A 15,155-nucleotide genomic window follows, 5' to 3' on the forward strand; every position below is an offset into this window, starting at 1 on the left:
AACTGTGTCGACTGTGGAATTAGGCAGGTCTAAGGACCCCACCCGTGGTGCCACGCCAGGCCGCACGCCCCAGGCTAATAACAGGCTGCTTGCATTTGTTTAACTGCGCGGTGCCCATGCCCGAGACACTGGCTAAGAACCAGATGTTAAGTAGCTGAAGAGGAGCCGATGTGGCTCAGTGGTTGAGCGCCAGCTTCCCACATAAAAGGTCCTGGGTTCAATCCCCAGCCCTGGTACCTCAAAAAAAAAATCAATTATAGATAAAATGGCTGAGAGGGGAGCAGGTGTAGCTCAGTGGTTGAGTGCCTGCCTCACATGTACGAGGTCCTGGGTTCAATCTCTGGTACCTCGACACCCCCAAAAAAGTGGCTGAAGGCAGCTGGAGAAGACAGGAAATGACGTGATATGAAAGAAGTTCTCTCTTTCTATAACTTAGGTTAATGCAGTTTTATCAAAGGGCAGCGTAGCTCCCGCCGAAGGAGCCCTGTTAAAGAAAGCCCACGTGAGAGGGACTCAGCCCCGGTCCTGGCCAAGACGTACACCACACGGAGCTTGGCAGCGGCCCCATGGAAACGCTATAATTAGGCGCCTGGAATTTCAACTTTGACAACAAGGAAAAGCCAAAGAGCCCCTGTGGTTTGAAGGCAGCAGGCACATTGCTTCTGAAGGAAGGTCGCTGCTGAGGAAGCCGTGGGCCTCTCGCCCGTGCCTTCCCACGCTGTGCCTGCTCTCTCTGTCCCCACTCGACATGACCCGCCTCGTGTTAGAAGAAGTCAAGTCACTACGGTTAAGAGATTTCAGAGGGAAGAAGAGAGATGACGTGGGGGCATTTTCAGGACTTGGAGTTGTCCTGGGTGGGGCTGCAGGGACAGATGCTGGACACTGTGTGTCCTGCCATAACCCATTGAATGCACTGGGGGAGGGTGTAAACTACAGTGTAAACTATAATCCATGCGGTGCAGCAGTGCTCCAAAATGTACTCACCAAAAGCAGTGAATGTCCCACGATGATGAAAGAGGTTGTTGATGTGGGAGGAGTGGGGGGTGGGCAGTGGGGGGGTATATGGGGACCTCTTATATTTTTTGAATGTAACATTTTTTTTTAAATAGAGGGAAAAAAGGGGGGACTTGGGAGATTACTTTTAGGTACATATTGGCCAGATATCACAAACTGCCAAAGTATATAAAACCTCAGTGTTCCTCAAATTTCCAGGACCATGAAACTAACCATCCAATACAGAACTCACTTAGCTATCTAACCTGAAGGACAGTCAGAGCACCCCAGGTAGCCACCCACCACAGACAGCTTGCCTAATCTTTTCTTTAAAAACCCTTGCCTGGAGAGGCCAAGACAGGACACGATTTGGGGTGCTTCCAGAACCTGTGCTCCCTGAATTATAATTCTAAGACCCCAAATAAATGCCTCTGTGGCCTTGCAGCTTCGTTTGTTACTTCTCGGTGGACACTGATGAGCTGTCCTGGTCATCTCACCAGAGTCGGGGCCTCTAATATTAACTTGGGGGCTCCTTCAAGCAGTGGCGTGCTGGAGCAGGCTCGTGAGAGCCGGTTATTAGCACCTCTTCCAGACTTCTCCTTCAGTGATGGCAAGTGACGGCTTGAAATCCACGAGGGTGGGAGTGTTCAACCACGGAAAGTGGCAGTTGGCAGAGGGCCCCCCACAGCAGGTAGTTAGCCACTGCCTCCAGGCCTCACAGCCTGTCCTTGCGCTCAGTTGCCCTCCAATCCTCTACTCTCTACCCCTCTTTTATTCCTAAACATGAATTCAGCTTCCTTCTCTCCACATGTTAGTGATGAGAATAACCCACCTAGGATTTTTCAACAGACCAACAGAGCTTCATGCAGGTCTACTAAGAATTATGCCTGAGTCAAGCAGACACAATACGTAATCCAGAAAAATAAGAAAAGAGCCATGAAGAACCTAATGCTAATCATTGTGTTTCAGGGAGAAGTTTCCAAACATACCTAATTTTACCTCATCTTATTAGGGCTCAGTTCAGTGAGGTGCTAATTTCATGGCTTCTTGAGACAGACTGGGTTCAAATCCAAGTTCTTTTACTTGTTACCTCTATGACCCTAGACGAGCTACTCGGCATCTCCGTATCTCAGTTTCCTCATTCACACGATGAAGGCAACAACATCTATGCTGTACTACTAAAAAGATTGAGTTGGGAAGCGGACTTGGCTCAACTAATAGAGCATCCATCTACCACATGGGAGGTCCAAGGTTCAAACCCCGGGCCTCCTTGACCCGTGTGGAGCTGGCCCATGCGCAGTGCTGATGTGCACAAGGAGTGCCGTGCCACGCAGGGGTGTCCCCCGCGTAGGGGAGCCCCACGTGCAAGGAGTGCTCCCCTCAAGAAGAGCTGCCCCATGCAAAAAAAGTGCAGCCTGCCCAGGAGTGACGCTGCACACATGGAGAGCTGACACAGCAAGATGACACGACAGAAGGAGACGCAGATTCCAGGTGCCATTGACAAGAATACAAGTGGACACAGAAGAACACACAGAACAGACAACTGGGGGGGGGGTAGAGAAATAAATTTTAAAAATATACACAGATAGTGGATGATCTCTTCCTTAAATCCTCTGCTCAGTAATTTGGAGGTGATGATGTTTCCTGCTCTCCCCCGGCAGTTGGCAGCCATTAAGAGATGTTAAAAATGTTTTATTTTAGTAACATATACACAAACTAGTTTCTCCTTTTGACCACATTCAAATATATAATTCAGTGCTGCTCACTGCATTCACAATGCTGTGCTCCCATCACCACCATCCACACAGACAAACATCAACTCAGGATGGGTCACAGAGCCAAACGGAAGAGCCAGAGCTGGACCCCGCCTAGAAGAAAATGCAGGGGCGCGTCTTCAGGACCTTGAGTTAGACAATGGTTTCGTAGACTCTACACTCAGCGCTGTTGCCGGTTTTTAAGTAGGAGCAGAACAAGGCGCCCGACGGTGAGAGTGCAAACCTTCTAAGGGGGGTGACGGCGTGACATCCATTTTCCTGGTGCAGAGAATGGAGGCTTGGAAATGTTAAGAGTGGTCCCTGGGCTCCCCCGTCCTCATTCCAGCACACTGCCCCTGTCTCCGGGTGGGGTTGAAGGTCTGGGGAAAGGGGGGGCCTGTCCTTTGTGCCTCAGTTTCCCCACTGTTCCTTCCCTGCCGAGGGATGCAAACTTGGTTACTACTGTGAGCCTTCAACAGTTAAGCCCCCTGGCCACCTGCAGCCTCCCTCCAGCGGCTGTGTCGTTACAGGCATGGCCACGGGACCTGGGGCCGAGGCTGGGAATCCAGCTCTCACACAGGCTCCACCGAAAGACTGCCTGTAGGAGGAGGTGGGAGCAGGTGGCAATCCTCGTGTTTTACAAAAAAAGATTCGACATTGTTTCTAAGCAATCCTGGTTAGCGATAATGACCTTGGGTACTTCCTTAGAAGGGTCAGTATGCTTGACTCCCAACACACGCCAATGTTAGTAACTGGCCCCATTATCCATAGTCTGATTAGCTTTACATTCCATTCCAAGCTGTTCTTCCTGGAAGGGCTCAGCGCCCTGCTGTCACTGCCATGCGGACTGTGCCAGGTCATGGGGCCTTGGTGGCTATCACCACGCATGGACTACATCCACTCCTGTCCCAGCAGTACCTTAGGAAACACCTCGGCCTTGCAGACCCTTCGACATGCCCCGTGGAGCAGGCAACCCACTGTCTCCCCAGCCAGGTCGGGCTTGTCTGCTGTCCTAGCAAGAAGGCGGCACCGTCAAGGGGAGGGCAACCCACGGAGACGTCAAGGGGGCTGAGGAGGTCATGGCCTGGAGAGGACAGGCAGAGAGACACGGGCCTCGGTCCCCTTCAGGGCCCCGTCTCGAGCCTCTGCAGTCACCCCAGGGGCTCGGGGAGGGCCAGGCCGTCTCGGGCAGCCTGTGCCCAGGATGGGCCCAAGACTCCTTCAGCCTGCCAGCCCGGCCCAGGGCAGGGGGACTGCGGGCGGCTGGTGAACTCGCTTCACTCTCGTCAACCCAAGAGACACCTCCGCTCGGAACGAGGTAAGCACAGCCCTGCCAGGCGACTCCCCTACGGCAGTCCCTGCTCCCAAACCACCCAACGTTTAAAAAGTGCAACAGGAAACGTCAGCTGGTCTGCTAGGACGTTGAACCCCATTTCAATGCTTTTGCTTTTTTTTTTTAAACAAACAAAAACCTCTCCAGTGAAATTCAAAGAAAGGCTGGGAGAAAAGTTGGTTTAACTTGTCCATTCTTCTAGCTATTAGCCTCAAATGGCACTGTCTAAATTCACGCACAGAGTGGGTGGTAAGGGACAGCAGGCTTTCCCAGCACTCTGTCACTTCGCCAAGAGGGGCCCGAGAGATGGTCACCGTTCCGTGTATTTCCTGAGGGGCAGGACCGTGGAGGGTTACAGGACCAGGATTTTGACGCCGTTGACGGGACGCCTTCTCACAGGAACATCCTTTCGATGAAAGAGAAGTCAAAGCTGATTTGGACTGATGGGCAGCGGGGATTCACCTGATGTCCCTCAAAGAGGGGACCAAGTTTGTGACAAAGCTTCTGGTTAAAAGGGGGGGCAGACACTTGGCGATGTGTGATCTGGAATCCCAGTGCAACTGAATCCCTTGTATGGTCAGTTTGGGGATAAAGACTGTTTACTGCTAACTTGGAGGTTATCAAAACCAGACATTAGGAAATGCTCCCTGCAGGTCGTTCCAGATCCAAATGAAGTGAGCCATTTCTCTGCAGTGGAAAGCTGGCTAATTTATTGTGTGATTCATTATTACACCCCTTACTCTTTAAAGATTTCTCTCTTCCCCTTAAAATTCATCCCAGAGGTGCTAGGAATGGATCCTGAGGATACACAGCCCAGTGGTTACATAGACTGGGCTGATGAAGGGGCAGCGTGGAATGCGGAGGTCCTGGAGTGGCTGGACTCCCGATTCACTAAGAATAACTCTATTTATGGGGAGCTTCTATATGCCAGGCATTTAGCATACTTCTTTTTAATCCTCAGACCCAGTTCGGTGACTATTACTAGCTCCTGTATCAGAGAGGAAGAAGCTGAAGCTGAGAGATGCTTAGACCTTTTTTCCTTTAAGATTCCATGCAGCAGTTAATGTAGTGTAGCCAGGATTTAAACCCAGACTTGCTGAGATTTCTACTACCCTGAATGATGTGTTTTTATCGTACATAAAAGAGGACATTTTTAACATTTAAGAAGCCCCTGCAGTTTTCAGTCTGGGCAGCAAGAGGAAACTGGAAGATGCCGACATAAGGAGATTAAGAAGGATGGCAAGTAGACTGGAAATGGAACGCTTGTGCTAAAATCCACACTGGAGGCAGCAAAAGGCAGACATGAACACTGCAGAAAACCTGATCTGTGCTGCGGTCAGGACAGAGATGAGGAGTTGTCCTAAATTGCGAAGGAAAAAGATGGAGAGCTGAAAACAACGAGGACTCGATTACAAAAATGGGAGGCAAAGAACAGAAATCTAAGGAACAATTACAGCTACTCCTGAGGAAGAGAAAAGCACAATTCAAACAGAAGTTATCAGTCCAAGGTATGATTGAAGGAAACTTACATGTTAAAAAAAAAATAATGCATCCTGACCTGAGAGGGGTGACTGTGTTCTTGACAAAAATGAATTCAGAGACCACAGAAAGGGCCTCTGAGCATCCCCTATGAATCACATCTCTGCGCACCAAAGGGTAGGAGCCCCAAGATACATGTGTGTGAGTGAGGGCTATAAAAATATGTTTAGACCAGTGCATCAAGAAAAGTTGCCTTTACAGAAGACGGCAGTTGCCAAAACTTGGACCTTGGTTTTTGTTTTTCAATCTGAAAGCAGAGTTCATGCCACATGAGCTCGTCACTACTTTTCACTAAAAGGAAGGTTAATTCTAAAGCTCGAGGCTGGATAGACAATTTTTTGGGAGGGGTCCAGGACGATGCCAGCCTTCTGTGCCTTGTCTTTACTTTTACCCCTTTCCTTGATCTTTTTCTTCTGAACTGTCCCTGTGTTTTCTCTTCTTCTTGGTGTTAAGGCTGACATTCCTTAGCACTGCCAGTGGCACTGAGGAACAAAATAACTTTCTTGGGCATCCCATTACTGCAGGGTATGGCGGGAGAGGAGAACCAGCGGCCTTGCAGATGACCCAGTGGGGGTTGATGGGTACGTGACAGCTGCAATAAGGAGGTTCACCCAGATAGCCTGCGATAAAAGAGGGAGATTTCAGAGGAAATTGAGGGAGAGAAGAATCAGCATGGGCAGGGAGTGGTAGCTGGGCACAGGTCCCAAAGAGGTAGGTCAGAGTCTCTGAGATTGGGCACCTAGACAATAAGGAAACAGACCGAGAAACCTTGGGCAGGTCGGGAGCTGAGCTTGCTGGGACAGGAGAAGAAGGCACCTAAGCTGGCATGTGGACATTCTCTCACCTTAGGCAAGAACGAGGGTCAGACACAGGCAAGTCAGAGCCTCAGGCAGAGCTGGGATAAGAATTTGGTCCACATTAGTCCCTTTTAATTGTAATTGATTTCTGAATTCTGTATACCATTCTCCCTTTCTGAGAATTCCAAGTATTAATTATTTCTGGCCATCATATCCAAATACTGTACAATGTACTTCCCTGAATAACCAAGAGGATAAACAGCACAGAATGAAAATCTGCTCCCCTTTATAATGGTATCTTAATTTAGTGTGCTTATTTCTTATTTTCTAAATCTTCCTTCAGTCGGATGTCTCTTAGTGCAGTTATATCTAAATATGACTGTATATTTCCTCCCAAGTTTTAGGCAGGAGGCAATGCCAGCATCTAACATGTATTCATAGAGTACTTTTCTATTTATTCCAATGAGTAACAGGACCGGAAACTTAAGATTTCAGAGCAGGATAAAAATACTAAAAAATCACCGAGGTAAAACACTTTTTTTCCCCCCAGAATTGAAACCTGAGGTTCAGAGAGGTTCAAAATTGAACAGCCAATGGGGTTGGAGATGGTAACAGAATCCAAGTTTTTCACTTCCAGCCCTGTGCTTTTTCTGCTATTTTATAATCCCATGAGTGCTGAAACACAGCAACAAAGCTAAGACACAAGTTCTTAACGTAATAGTTTAACAATATAAACCATACGGAAAATGGCAAGAAACCTTTAACAATGATTTATGTTTAAAAGCTTTCTCATTAAAAAAAAAACCAACACACACACACATAACACCCGCTTCTCTGGTTACATTTTACGCTGTCAACGAGCATTTTACACAACCAACAACCTCATGAGCAAGCTCATCTATCATTCTGCAATCTTTAAGAGGCACTTTAAAAGAACGATGACACAGGAGTTAGGCCCGAAGTGCAAGTAAATCTCCATCTTCCCAGCATAAAACGATCTCAAGCGGCTCAGAGCCTCCTCGGCCAATGTCCAGGGGCGACTCCCTTGACTGAATCTGGCCCCAGAGTCACTAGAGGTTGGGGGTGAGGACGTGAGCAGCAGGGCACAAGCCTCCTGACCCCAGGGTATCTACGTCCCAGGGCTACACAGTCTGTTAGGAGATAATTCTCAACTCCCCTTTTCACTTCGCTATGAAGACGGAGAACCACAGGGCAGCAAATGGGTATACAGTGCACGTCAGGTTCCATCATAACCCCGTAACACCCAAACAGCTGGATTATTCCAACCCCGTCCCTGCACCACTTAAAATTACCCCTTGCATGGGCTGGCTTCACCCTCCTTCTGCAGAATGAAGAAACAAACTCACAGACCTCTGCTGACTTTCCCACAGTCCGCACGTAATTTTGTACATGTTAAGGCTCTCATCCTACGTTTTAAAACCTCTCATCTGATTTACATTTGCAACTACTGTTGTTTTTCCTACTTCCTCTTACATACTGCCGCCAACATGCACACTAACAGAAGTGTGCTTTGAGGATGATCTTGGCCATCGAAAAAGGGCCCCCCCCATCCTGCCCCCGCATTTAGACTTCATCTAAACAGGACCCTGAGCCCTTTTAAGAGGGAAGATGAGGCCGGAAAGGAATTCACACAAGCTAATGGCTCTCAAGTACCCCTTAATTCCTAAAAGGCCTGTTCCTCCTTTGTTCGCTTTATGCTTCCATGAGGTTGTGTCCCTCATGTTAGGCACCTGCTGACATGGGGCCCCATCGCCTTTTACTTTCGAGTACATATGATGCAGGGTCATTTTCTCTTAGCATTGAACTCCAGAGCCCGTGTAGCAAGAGATCTCAGTACGGACTCGGGCGGCAGGTACTGGCCCTGCAGCAGGGTGGCTTTGGCTCCGCACACAGGTGTCCATTTCGGGGTGGGGGAGGGGGCTGTCCAGAGGATGGCGGCTGCGGGACGACACAGGCGGAGTCTGTCATTCAAAGAGCTCCAGGTAGTCGGGCGGCTGCACCTGCTGACCGCAGGGGTACAGGAGGAGCTCCTTCCCCAGGGAAGTTATGGGTTCCTCCTACCAAGGAGAAGAAAAGGGTCAGGCTGGGCTGGAGGTGGTTAGAACAAACGACAGTCACACGCCTCTCTACCGCCTCAAGGCTGTCACTCCCTGAATGTCCTTAATCGACACTAAGCTTTCCTGGTTTATGACCATCTTACATAGAGCTTCCTCTTACCGCCCAAATGCCAGGTACCCTCTTGCCCGCCTGGACTTAAGTTCTAACTACAACTCTCCTCAGGGTGACAGGTGTGTGGACGCAGGTTTTTTCAGCATCTCCTGCATCCTCTGCCCAGCGGCGTCGCCCTGGGTACTGGAGGAGGAACCAGGTTTCATGATCAAGGAAATGCAATTAAGAATCCCGATCACGGGAAAGAGCCATCAGAGACAAACCCCACCCTCATCGGCCTCTGCCTTTCTCAGCCGTGGTTGCCCCTCGCTGCCCGGAGCAAGGCAATTCTGCCCGCCGTCTCACCTTGTGATAGTCCACCAGGTCGGCCAGGCTGGCGTGCTGCAGCTGGTCCACGCCCAGGAAGCTGTAGGAGTCGGCGGAGGCGTCGATGAGGAAGTGCTTACAGCCGTCCTTGGACAGGTAGGACAGCGTGTAGCCTCTGACCTTCTCGCTGACTCGGATCAGGAAAGTGCCCGGCGCCCCCGTGCGCAGCAGCTCATCGGCTCTCTTCAGCGTCAGAATTCCTGCGGCGAAGAAAAGCAGCGGTTTCGGCCACACCGTTTCCCACGTTCCCCTCTGCCGTGTGCAGAAAGCTGAGCGAGCCGCGAGGGCAACTTTCAGTGCCTGTCGGGCTTTTTAGGACAATGTCATCCGTCTTTTGGCATTTGGTGCCTGGACAAGGGTGGTTGTGTAAGCAAACGGAGAGTACAAGTAAGAGCTTACGTGTTGAGCCTTCTCCGGAAGAATGAATTTCCACACGCATGCCCATGTTATACCAGCGGTACAAGGTGACTGGGGGTCTGGCAGGACACCTGGCAGCTACCCGGGAGTGGAGCCTGGAGGAGGATTTACAGACCTTGGGCCCCTCCATTGACCCAGGAGGACTAAGGCCAGGGGACGACTCCACTGGGTCTAGAACAGCGGTGCTCGTCCACGGCAATGGCTAGCAGTGAGGCAGACACCCTGAGTAGGTGGGAGGGGTGCTACTGGCACCCAGTGGGACTGGCCAGGGCTACTGATAAACCTCCTGATACCCTGGACAGCCCTTCATGAGAGAATTATCCAGCCTAAAAGGTCAGTGGTGCTGAGGCTGGGAAACCCTGGCTGAGAAGGCTTGGACCTGTCAGAACCAGGGGCCCCCAGGTCTCTAACCTGCTTTCTCCTGCAGCTGCCCCTCAGTGATGCTTAAAAGCCGGCACCAAAAGGGATACGACTCTTCTTCTGTAGAATTCAGATATCTTGTACATTCACTCTTAGTTCACGTTTCTCTTCAATTAGTCCAAACCTAAAAGGTTTGACTCATATTCCGAATTTCCCTTCTTAGTCCTGTCTTAATGTGTGGGGTGACTAGATAATGTAAAACACACAGGAAGTGCCTAGACACCTTGGAGCGGTGAAGTTGCTGCACCCTCAGTGCGCTCTGGGCCGGGGGGCAGCAGCGTGCTCCCAGGGCGGTTTTCATCTCGGCAGATGTAGCTGGCCTACTCCAGAAGGAGCTTCCCGGGGCTGCTCAGCACATCTACCATGGGGAAAGCACCGACAGCATTCCTCCTAGTGAAAAGGCGATGGGCTGTCTTAGCCCTTTAGTTTTGTTGCTGGTGAAGGTGACTGGCGGCTGAACCCTAACTATCCCGAGTAAAATGTAAAACCAGCTATGGCTATGCTCTTTCCTGTACCCAGACCTTTAGGAATGTGGAGGGATTAAAAAGTCACGTGTTCTCCCCGCCAGCGCCGCACACCCACCATTCCGGAGGCCCCAGTCCTGGGACGGCACTGCAGGGTCCCAGTGCATGGGGTCCACGGTGACGCACCCTGTGATGAGGTTCTGGGGGTGGGGGGATGCGGACGGCTTCCCCCTCACAGACAGGAAAGATCCCTGAGCTGGAGGAAGGCCCTTGGGCTTCCTTCCAGCGACTCCTATTCTGTCGACGGGCACAGGCCCCCCGTGCCTCGCATGCAGCCGCCCTTTCGCCCCTGCCCAGGGGAGTCCACTGGAGACTGCAGGTCCTGAAGCCGGCTAGTGAGACAGGGAATCAAGACACGGATCGGGAACCTGGCGGAGAGTCCACGTGCACATCAGTCACCCCAAGGTGACTGCTGGAAGACCCCACCCCAAGATTCTGCCGTCCAGAACAGAGACATCTTCTGGGAGCAAGGAAGAGCCCCGGATGGTCCCCAAGGGCTTCATCATTGGGTCCTCACTGGGGGATTGATGGGTGGGGTGACCAATCAAAACAGCAAACAGCTGGAACCCCTCCCCTGCCATTAGCAAAGCGGTGGAATAATTAACAGTTCAAAAAGCCAAGTAGGGCCTGAACAGCCCGCGCTCCGCTCTCTCGCCTCTGGACCCGTTCCTGCCCTCTGCGCGCGGCTCTCACCATTTTTCCTCCACCATGCGGCCACGCAAGTAAAACCTGGGCATTTATAACCTATAATGGGGAATTGTAGCCTGTAAATCAGCCCTTTTTATCCCCTTTCAGCCCCTCCTCTCTACCTGGGACCCCTGCTCTGTTATTTTCTCCCATTTCTCTTCTCTCCCTACCTGAATAAATTACTGGCCTAACTCACCCAGCGTGCTCTTGAAATTCATTCCCACAGCCTAGCCGAGAACCTAGACAAAATCCAGTAACACTACCACTGAGGCGGGGTGAGCCCCCTGGCTCGGGTGCTGCCCTGTCCACTTAGATGCTCAAGAGATGCCCAAGTAAACTCTCGGCAGGTGTGGGCTGCTCCTTCCGTTGGTCTATCAGGCCTTTCTAGACATCCTGGTCCCACTGATGAATCCAGATGGCAACCAGAAGATGCAACAGGGAGCCAGCCCGCCCAGGGGCTACACATGACAGGTGCAAAGACACTGACGACTTGTCTATGAGACCAGGGGGACTCTTCACTGAGCTGAAAAGGCCCTTCAGAACCGGGGGGCTGGGAGACCGCAACGGAAGGGGAAGGGCATTCTGGAAAAAGAGTTCTCTCTTCTCCCAGATTTACTGACAGACTACCTCTGAAATTCCAAGTACTGCCACTGAAGGGGCAGATGTTATAATTTAGAATCTGTAATAATACCTGAATGTTATCCAGCTGGGTGTGTATTCCTAAAGTGAAAGCTATTCAGGAAAATTATAACTAAACCTGGGTTAAGGTCAAATTCCTTCTAAAATCAGGTCAGATAGTAGCTGTAATCAAACTGCCTAAGAAGCTCATAACCTCTGCAATTATTAGCAATTACAGAGCGTGGCACTATCCAATCTCCTCAGGTACCAGAACACAATAAAATGATTTTGTGACAAATCACAGGTCATAACAGAGATTCCCTGTACACAGTGATAATGACGGCAAGTTCAAAAAGTAAATGCTGTGAAGACTAGGCAGCGTGATGCAAGAGGGTGGTTTTTCTTAATTTTGCTCTTTCTGCTTTACTAGGGGAGTACTCCTCAAGACTACCCTTTCTTGGTGCATCTGAAACTGCGGGCCAATGGACAATTTGAGAAGACTCCATCAAGAGCAGTAGATGCACTCAGAGTGACCTGGCTGTGGTCACTGCCAAGCAATGAGCTTTGCTGGCCTGGGTAGGGAGTTCTTGAATGCTAAGCCTAAATCCAACGGCAGGGGAGCGGGTGTAGCTCAGTGGTTTGAACGCCTTGCTTCCCATGTGTGAGGCCCCAGGTTCAATTCCCGGTACCTCCTAAAAAAAAAAAATACACTGACAGAGCTTAATCATCCCTGGATCCTGGACAACTTCCTTGCAGTATGGATCACCCCTTAATTTACCCCCTGCATGAGTCTAAGAATTCTGAGGCAGTGGTCTTCCTCCCAGCCCCTCCCCAAGGCCAGGGCACTTCCATGCTGCCTACCCCTGCCCAGCTCTCTTCACATGCCTTACAAGAACCAAGCGTAGCTGAGGTCAGAGCAGGATTTCTGAGCTGGCGAAAGGGATAAATGAAGGGCTTCCTTTTACTTCATCAGTTTTAGCAATGAGGCAGCTCCTCACCTGGGCAGTGTTCTGTCTGAGAGCAGGGTCCCAGGAGGACTGGTGGGGCACAAACCTCACGACGGCAGTCCACAAGAAGGCAGGTGCCATGGGAGGGCTCACTGGGCAGCACTTGGCTCTGAAGAGCCTGGGGCAGAGCTGGGGTCCTGGCTCCTGAGAGCTAAACACTCAGGCATGGACGTTAGGGACATTTTTCTACTCTGTCTGCGTGGTGCCTGGGCTCCCTCTACAACAGTGTGTTCAACAGAACTTTCCATCATGATGGAAATGTTTCCATGGATAGTGCCAACTGAGGAACTCAATTTTTAATTTTATTTAATTAATTTAAATAGACACCCATGGCTAGTGACTACTGTACTGGACAGAGCAGCTCCAGAACCTCTTTGGAGCGAGGGTTTGGCCAAGGGCACTTTTTGCATAGGACTGGGTTAACAGAACCAGGCACCTGAAGTCGCCTGGAAGCCCTGGCAGGGCTCCAGTTGAAAATCAAATGGTTGCAGCGTCCCCCACAGGAGGACAGCTTGGTGGGACTGTTCTCTGCTGTTTCTTCCTGGAAACGACTCGTTCTCTGAAGTTTAACTCAAGGACGTGAAGCTTTCTGCACTCACCCTGAGCAGTAAGTCCCGGGTTCCTCTGGGCCTGCTGGGTACCTGGGCCCCACCTCCCTGAGATGCACCTGGCTCACAGCGCTTCCGAGCACTCACCTGGTTCCCACCTCCACCGATCACTCACCTGTTCTAAACTCTCCCTGGCTCTAACCTACACCTGAGGAAGTCAGCTAGTGGCTCACAGCACATGAACTCACAGCACGGGGTCCATGGCCACTTCTCCTCCCCCCTACCCCTTTCCTGTGAGCTCCAACACAGCACCTAACACATTTTATTTATTTTTGCACCCTCAGCACCTGCCCCTTAGAAGGTGCCCAGGGAAGGGCTAATGAATAGATCAAGTCAAAAACTTCCTTGTCTGGGATACTTCTAGGCCACCCCTGCCTCTAGTCTGAGAAACGTCATCCTAAGGACAAGGGACACACTTGACTTTTCTCTGAGGAACCATCAGGTCTAATTTTGTTTATAAGAAAAAAACAAAATATCTCTGTATGACCTACTTTCTACACTTGGAAAACATCTGTCATCCAACCCAATGAGGCCCTGCCCTGACCAAGATGGCAGCACGAGCTGCAACAGGGCTCCATCCCCATACAGAAGCCGTGACCCACCAGCAAGAACTTGCAAGAACATCCTTCTCAAAGCTTCAAAAACAGGTGACTGCAGCACCAGGCTGAGCACCTAACAAGCTGGGTCTCCCGGCACCCTCCGCCATGACTCCCAGTGCAGATTCTTGGCCCCGGTTCTGGGGGAGCAGAGGAACCTCGTGCACATGCTAAGCATGTACATCTGGCTCCATCCGTCTGGTGCTGCACCTGGGGACTTGCCGTTCCAAAGCCTGCCCGGCGTGCAGGAGGCAATTCACAGAGAATCCTGCAGAACCTTGTGAGAGCTGTCAGGTGGCTGTCCTGGGGCAAGGGACTGCTGGCCGTAGAACAGGGAGAGCAGTACCCGGGACCATGAGGAGACAGTTTCCTGTGGAAGATGGGACCTCTGTCTCCTCATAAATGCGGGATTACCTAGGGTCACACACATATGCCCAAGCACAGAAGAGACCGAGGAGGCCCCTATGCTTCGGCCTGGAGCTATTCTCTAAACTCATTATACTGTGAAGCCCTGAAGGAGAGCGCTGGCGTGGGTCAATTTGCGAAGACTGAGAAAGGTGTTTTCTTTTCCCCTTGTTCTCCTTTTTGCTAGCTTCCTGGCATTCAAGGAAAGCCAGATAACAAGCTTAAGGAACAGATTACCCCAGAGTCTAAATTCCAGTGATAAGACATTAAGATATCTAGATATCCAGGTTTCAATAAAAGATTGTAAAAAGTACAAAGAAACAGGAAACAAAGTTGCAGGCAAAGGGAGAAAATTAAAGAACTAGAAACCAGCCATGAGAATAACCAGACCTGGGACATACTGGACAAAGACTTTTTAAAAAATGGTCCTAAATATGCTCAAATAGATAAAGGAAAATATGGACAAAGAACTAAAGGAAATCAGGAAAATGATGTATGAACACAAAGAGACTATCAATAGAGAGATGGAAATTATAACTAAGAACTATACAGAGCTGAGACCACAGTAACACAAATTTCAAAATTTCGTAGAGGGGAGGAGATGTAGCTCAAGTGATTGAGCACCTGCTTCCCATATATAATGTCCTGGGTTCAATCTGCAGTACCTCCTAAAAACAAAACAAAACCAAAAAAAACCCTAGATGGCTGAACAGCAGATTGGAGTGGACAAAAGAAAGAATCAGTGAACATGAAAATGAAACAATTGTAATCATCCAGTCTGAGGAGAAGCAGAAGGAAAAAAGAATGAAGAAAAGTGAACAGACCCTGAGGAACCTGTAGGACCCATCAAGTACACCAAACATTGTGGGAGTCCCAGCAGGAGAAGAAAGAAGAAAGCAAA

The 15,155-nt window shown here is 50.2% G+C and overlaps 1 protein-coding gene across 3 annotated transcripts in view; it reads right to left on the minus strand.

Annotated features, from left to right (window-relative positions):
• Window positions 1–7,171: 7,171 nt before the first annotated feature.
• Window positions 7,172–15,155, minus strand: part of SH2D4A (SH2 domain containing 4A) — a 110,458-nt gene continuing 102,474 nt past the window's right edge. For all 3 annotated transcript variants that reach the window (XM_071212693.1, XM_004478307.4, XM_004478308.5), the window contains exons 9-10: window positions 8,952–9,172; window positions 7,172–8,494 (exon numbers count right to left, since the gene is read on the minus strand). In XM_071212693.1, the coding sequence (XP_071068794.1) occupies window positions 8,402–8,494; window positions 8,952–9,172 (314 nt within the window). In that variant the 3' untranslated portion in view covers window positions 7,172–8,401. The remainder of the gene's footprint in view (window positions 8,495–8,951; window positions 9,173–15,155) is intronic.

Source organism: Dasypus novemcinctus, chromosome 29, assembly GCF_030445035.2.
Source record: "Dasypus novemcinctus isolate mDasNov1 chromosome 29, mDasNov1.1.hap2, whole genome shotgun sequence".
Taxonomy (NCBI): Eukaryota; Metazoa; Chordata; class Mammalia; order Cingulata; family Dasypodidae; genus Dasypus; species Dasypus novemcinctus.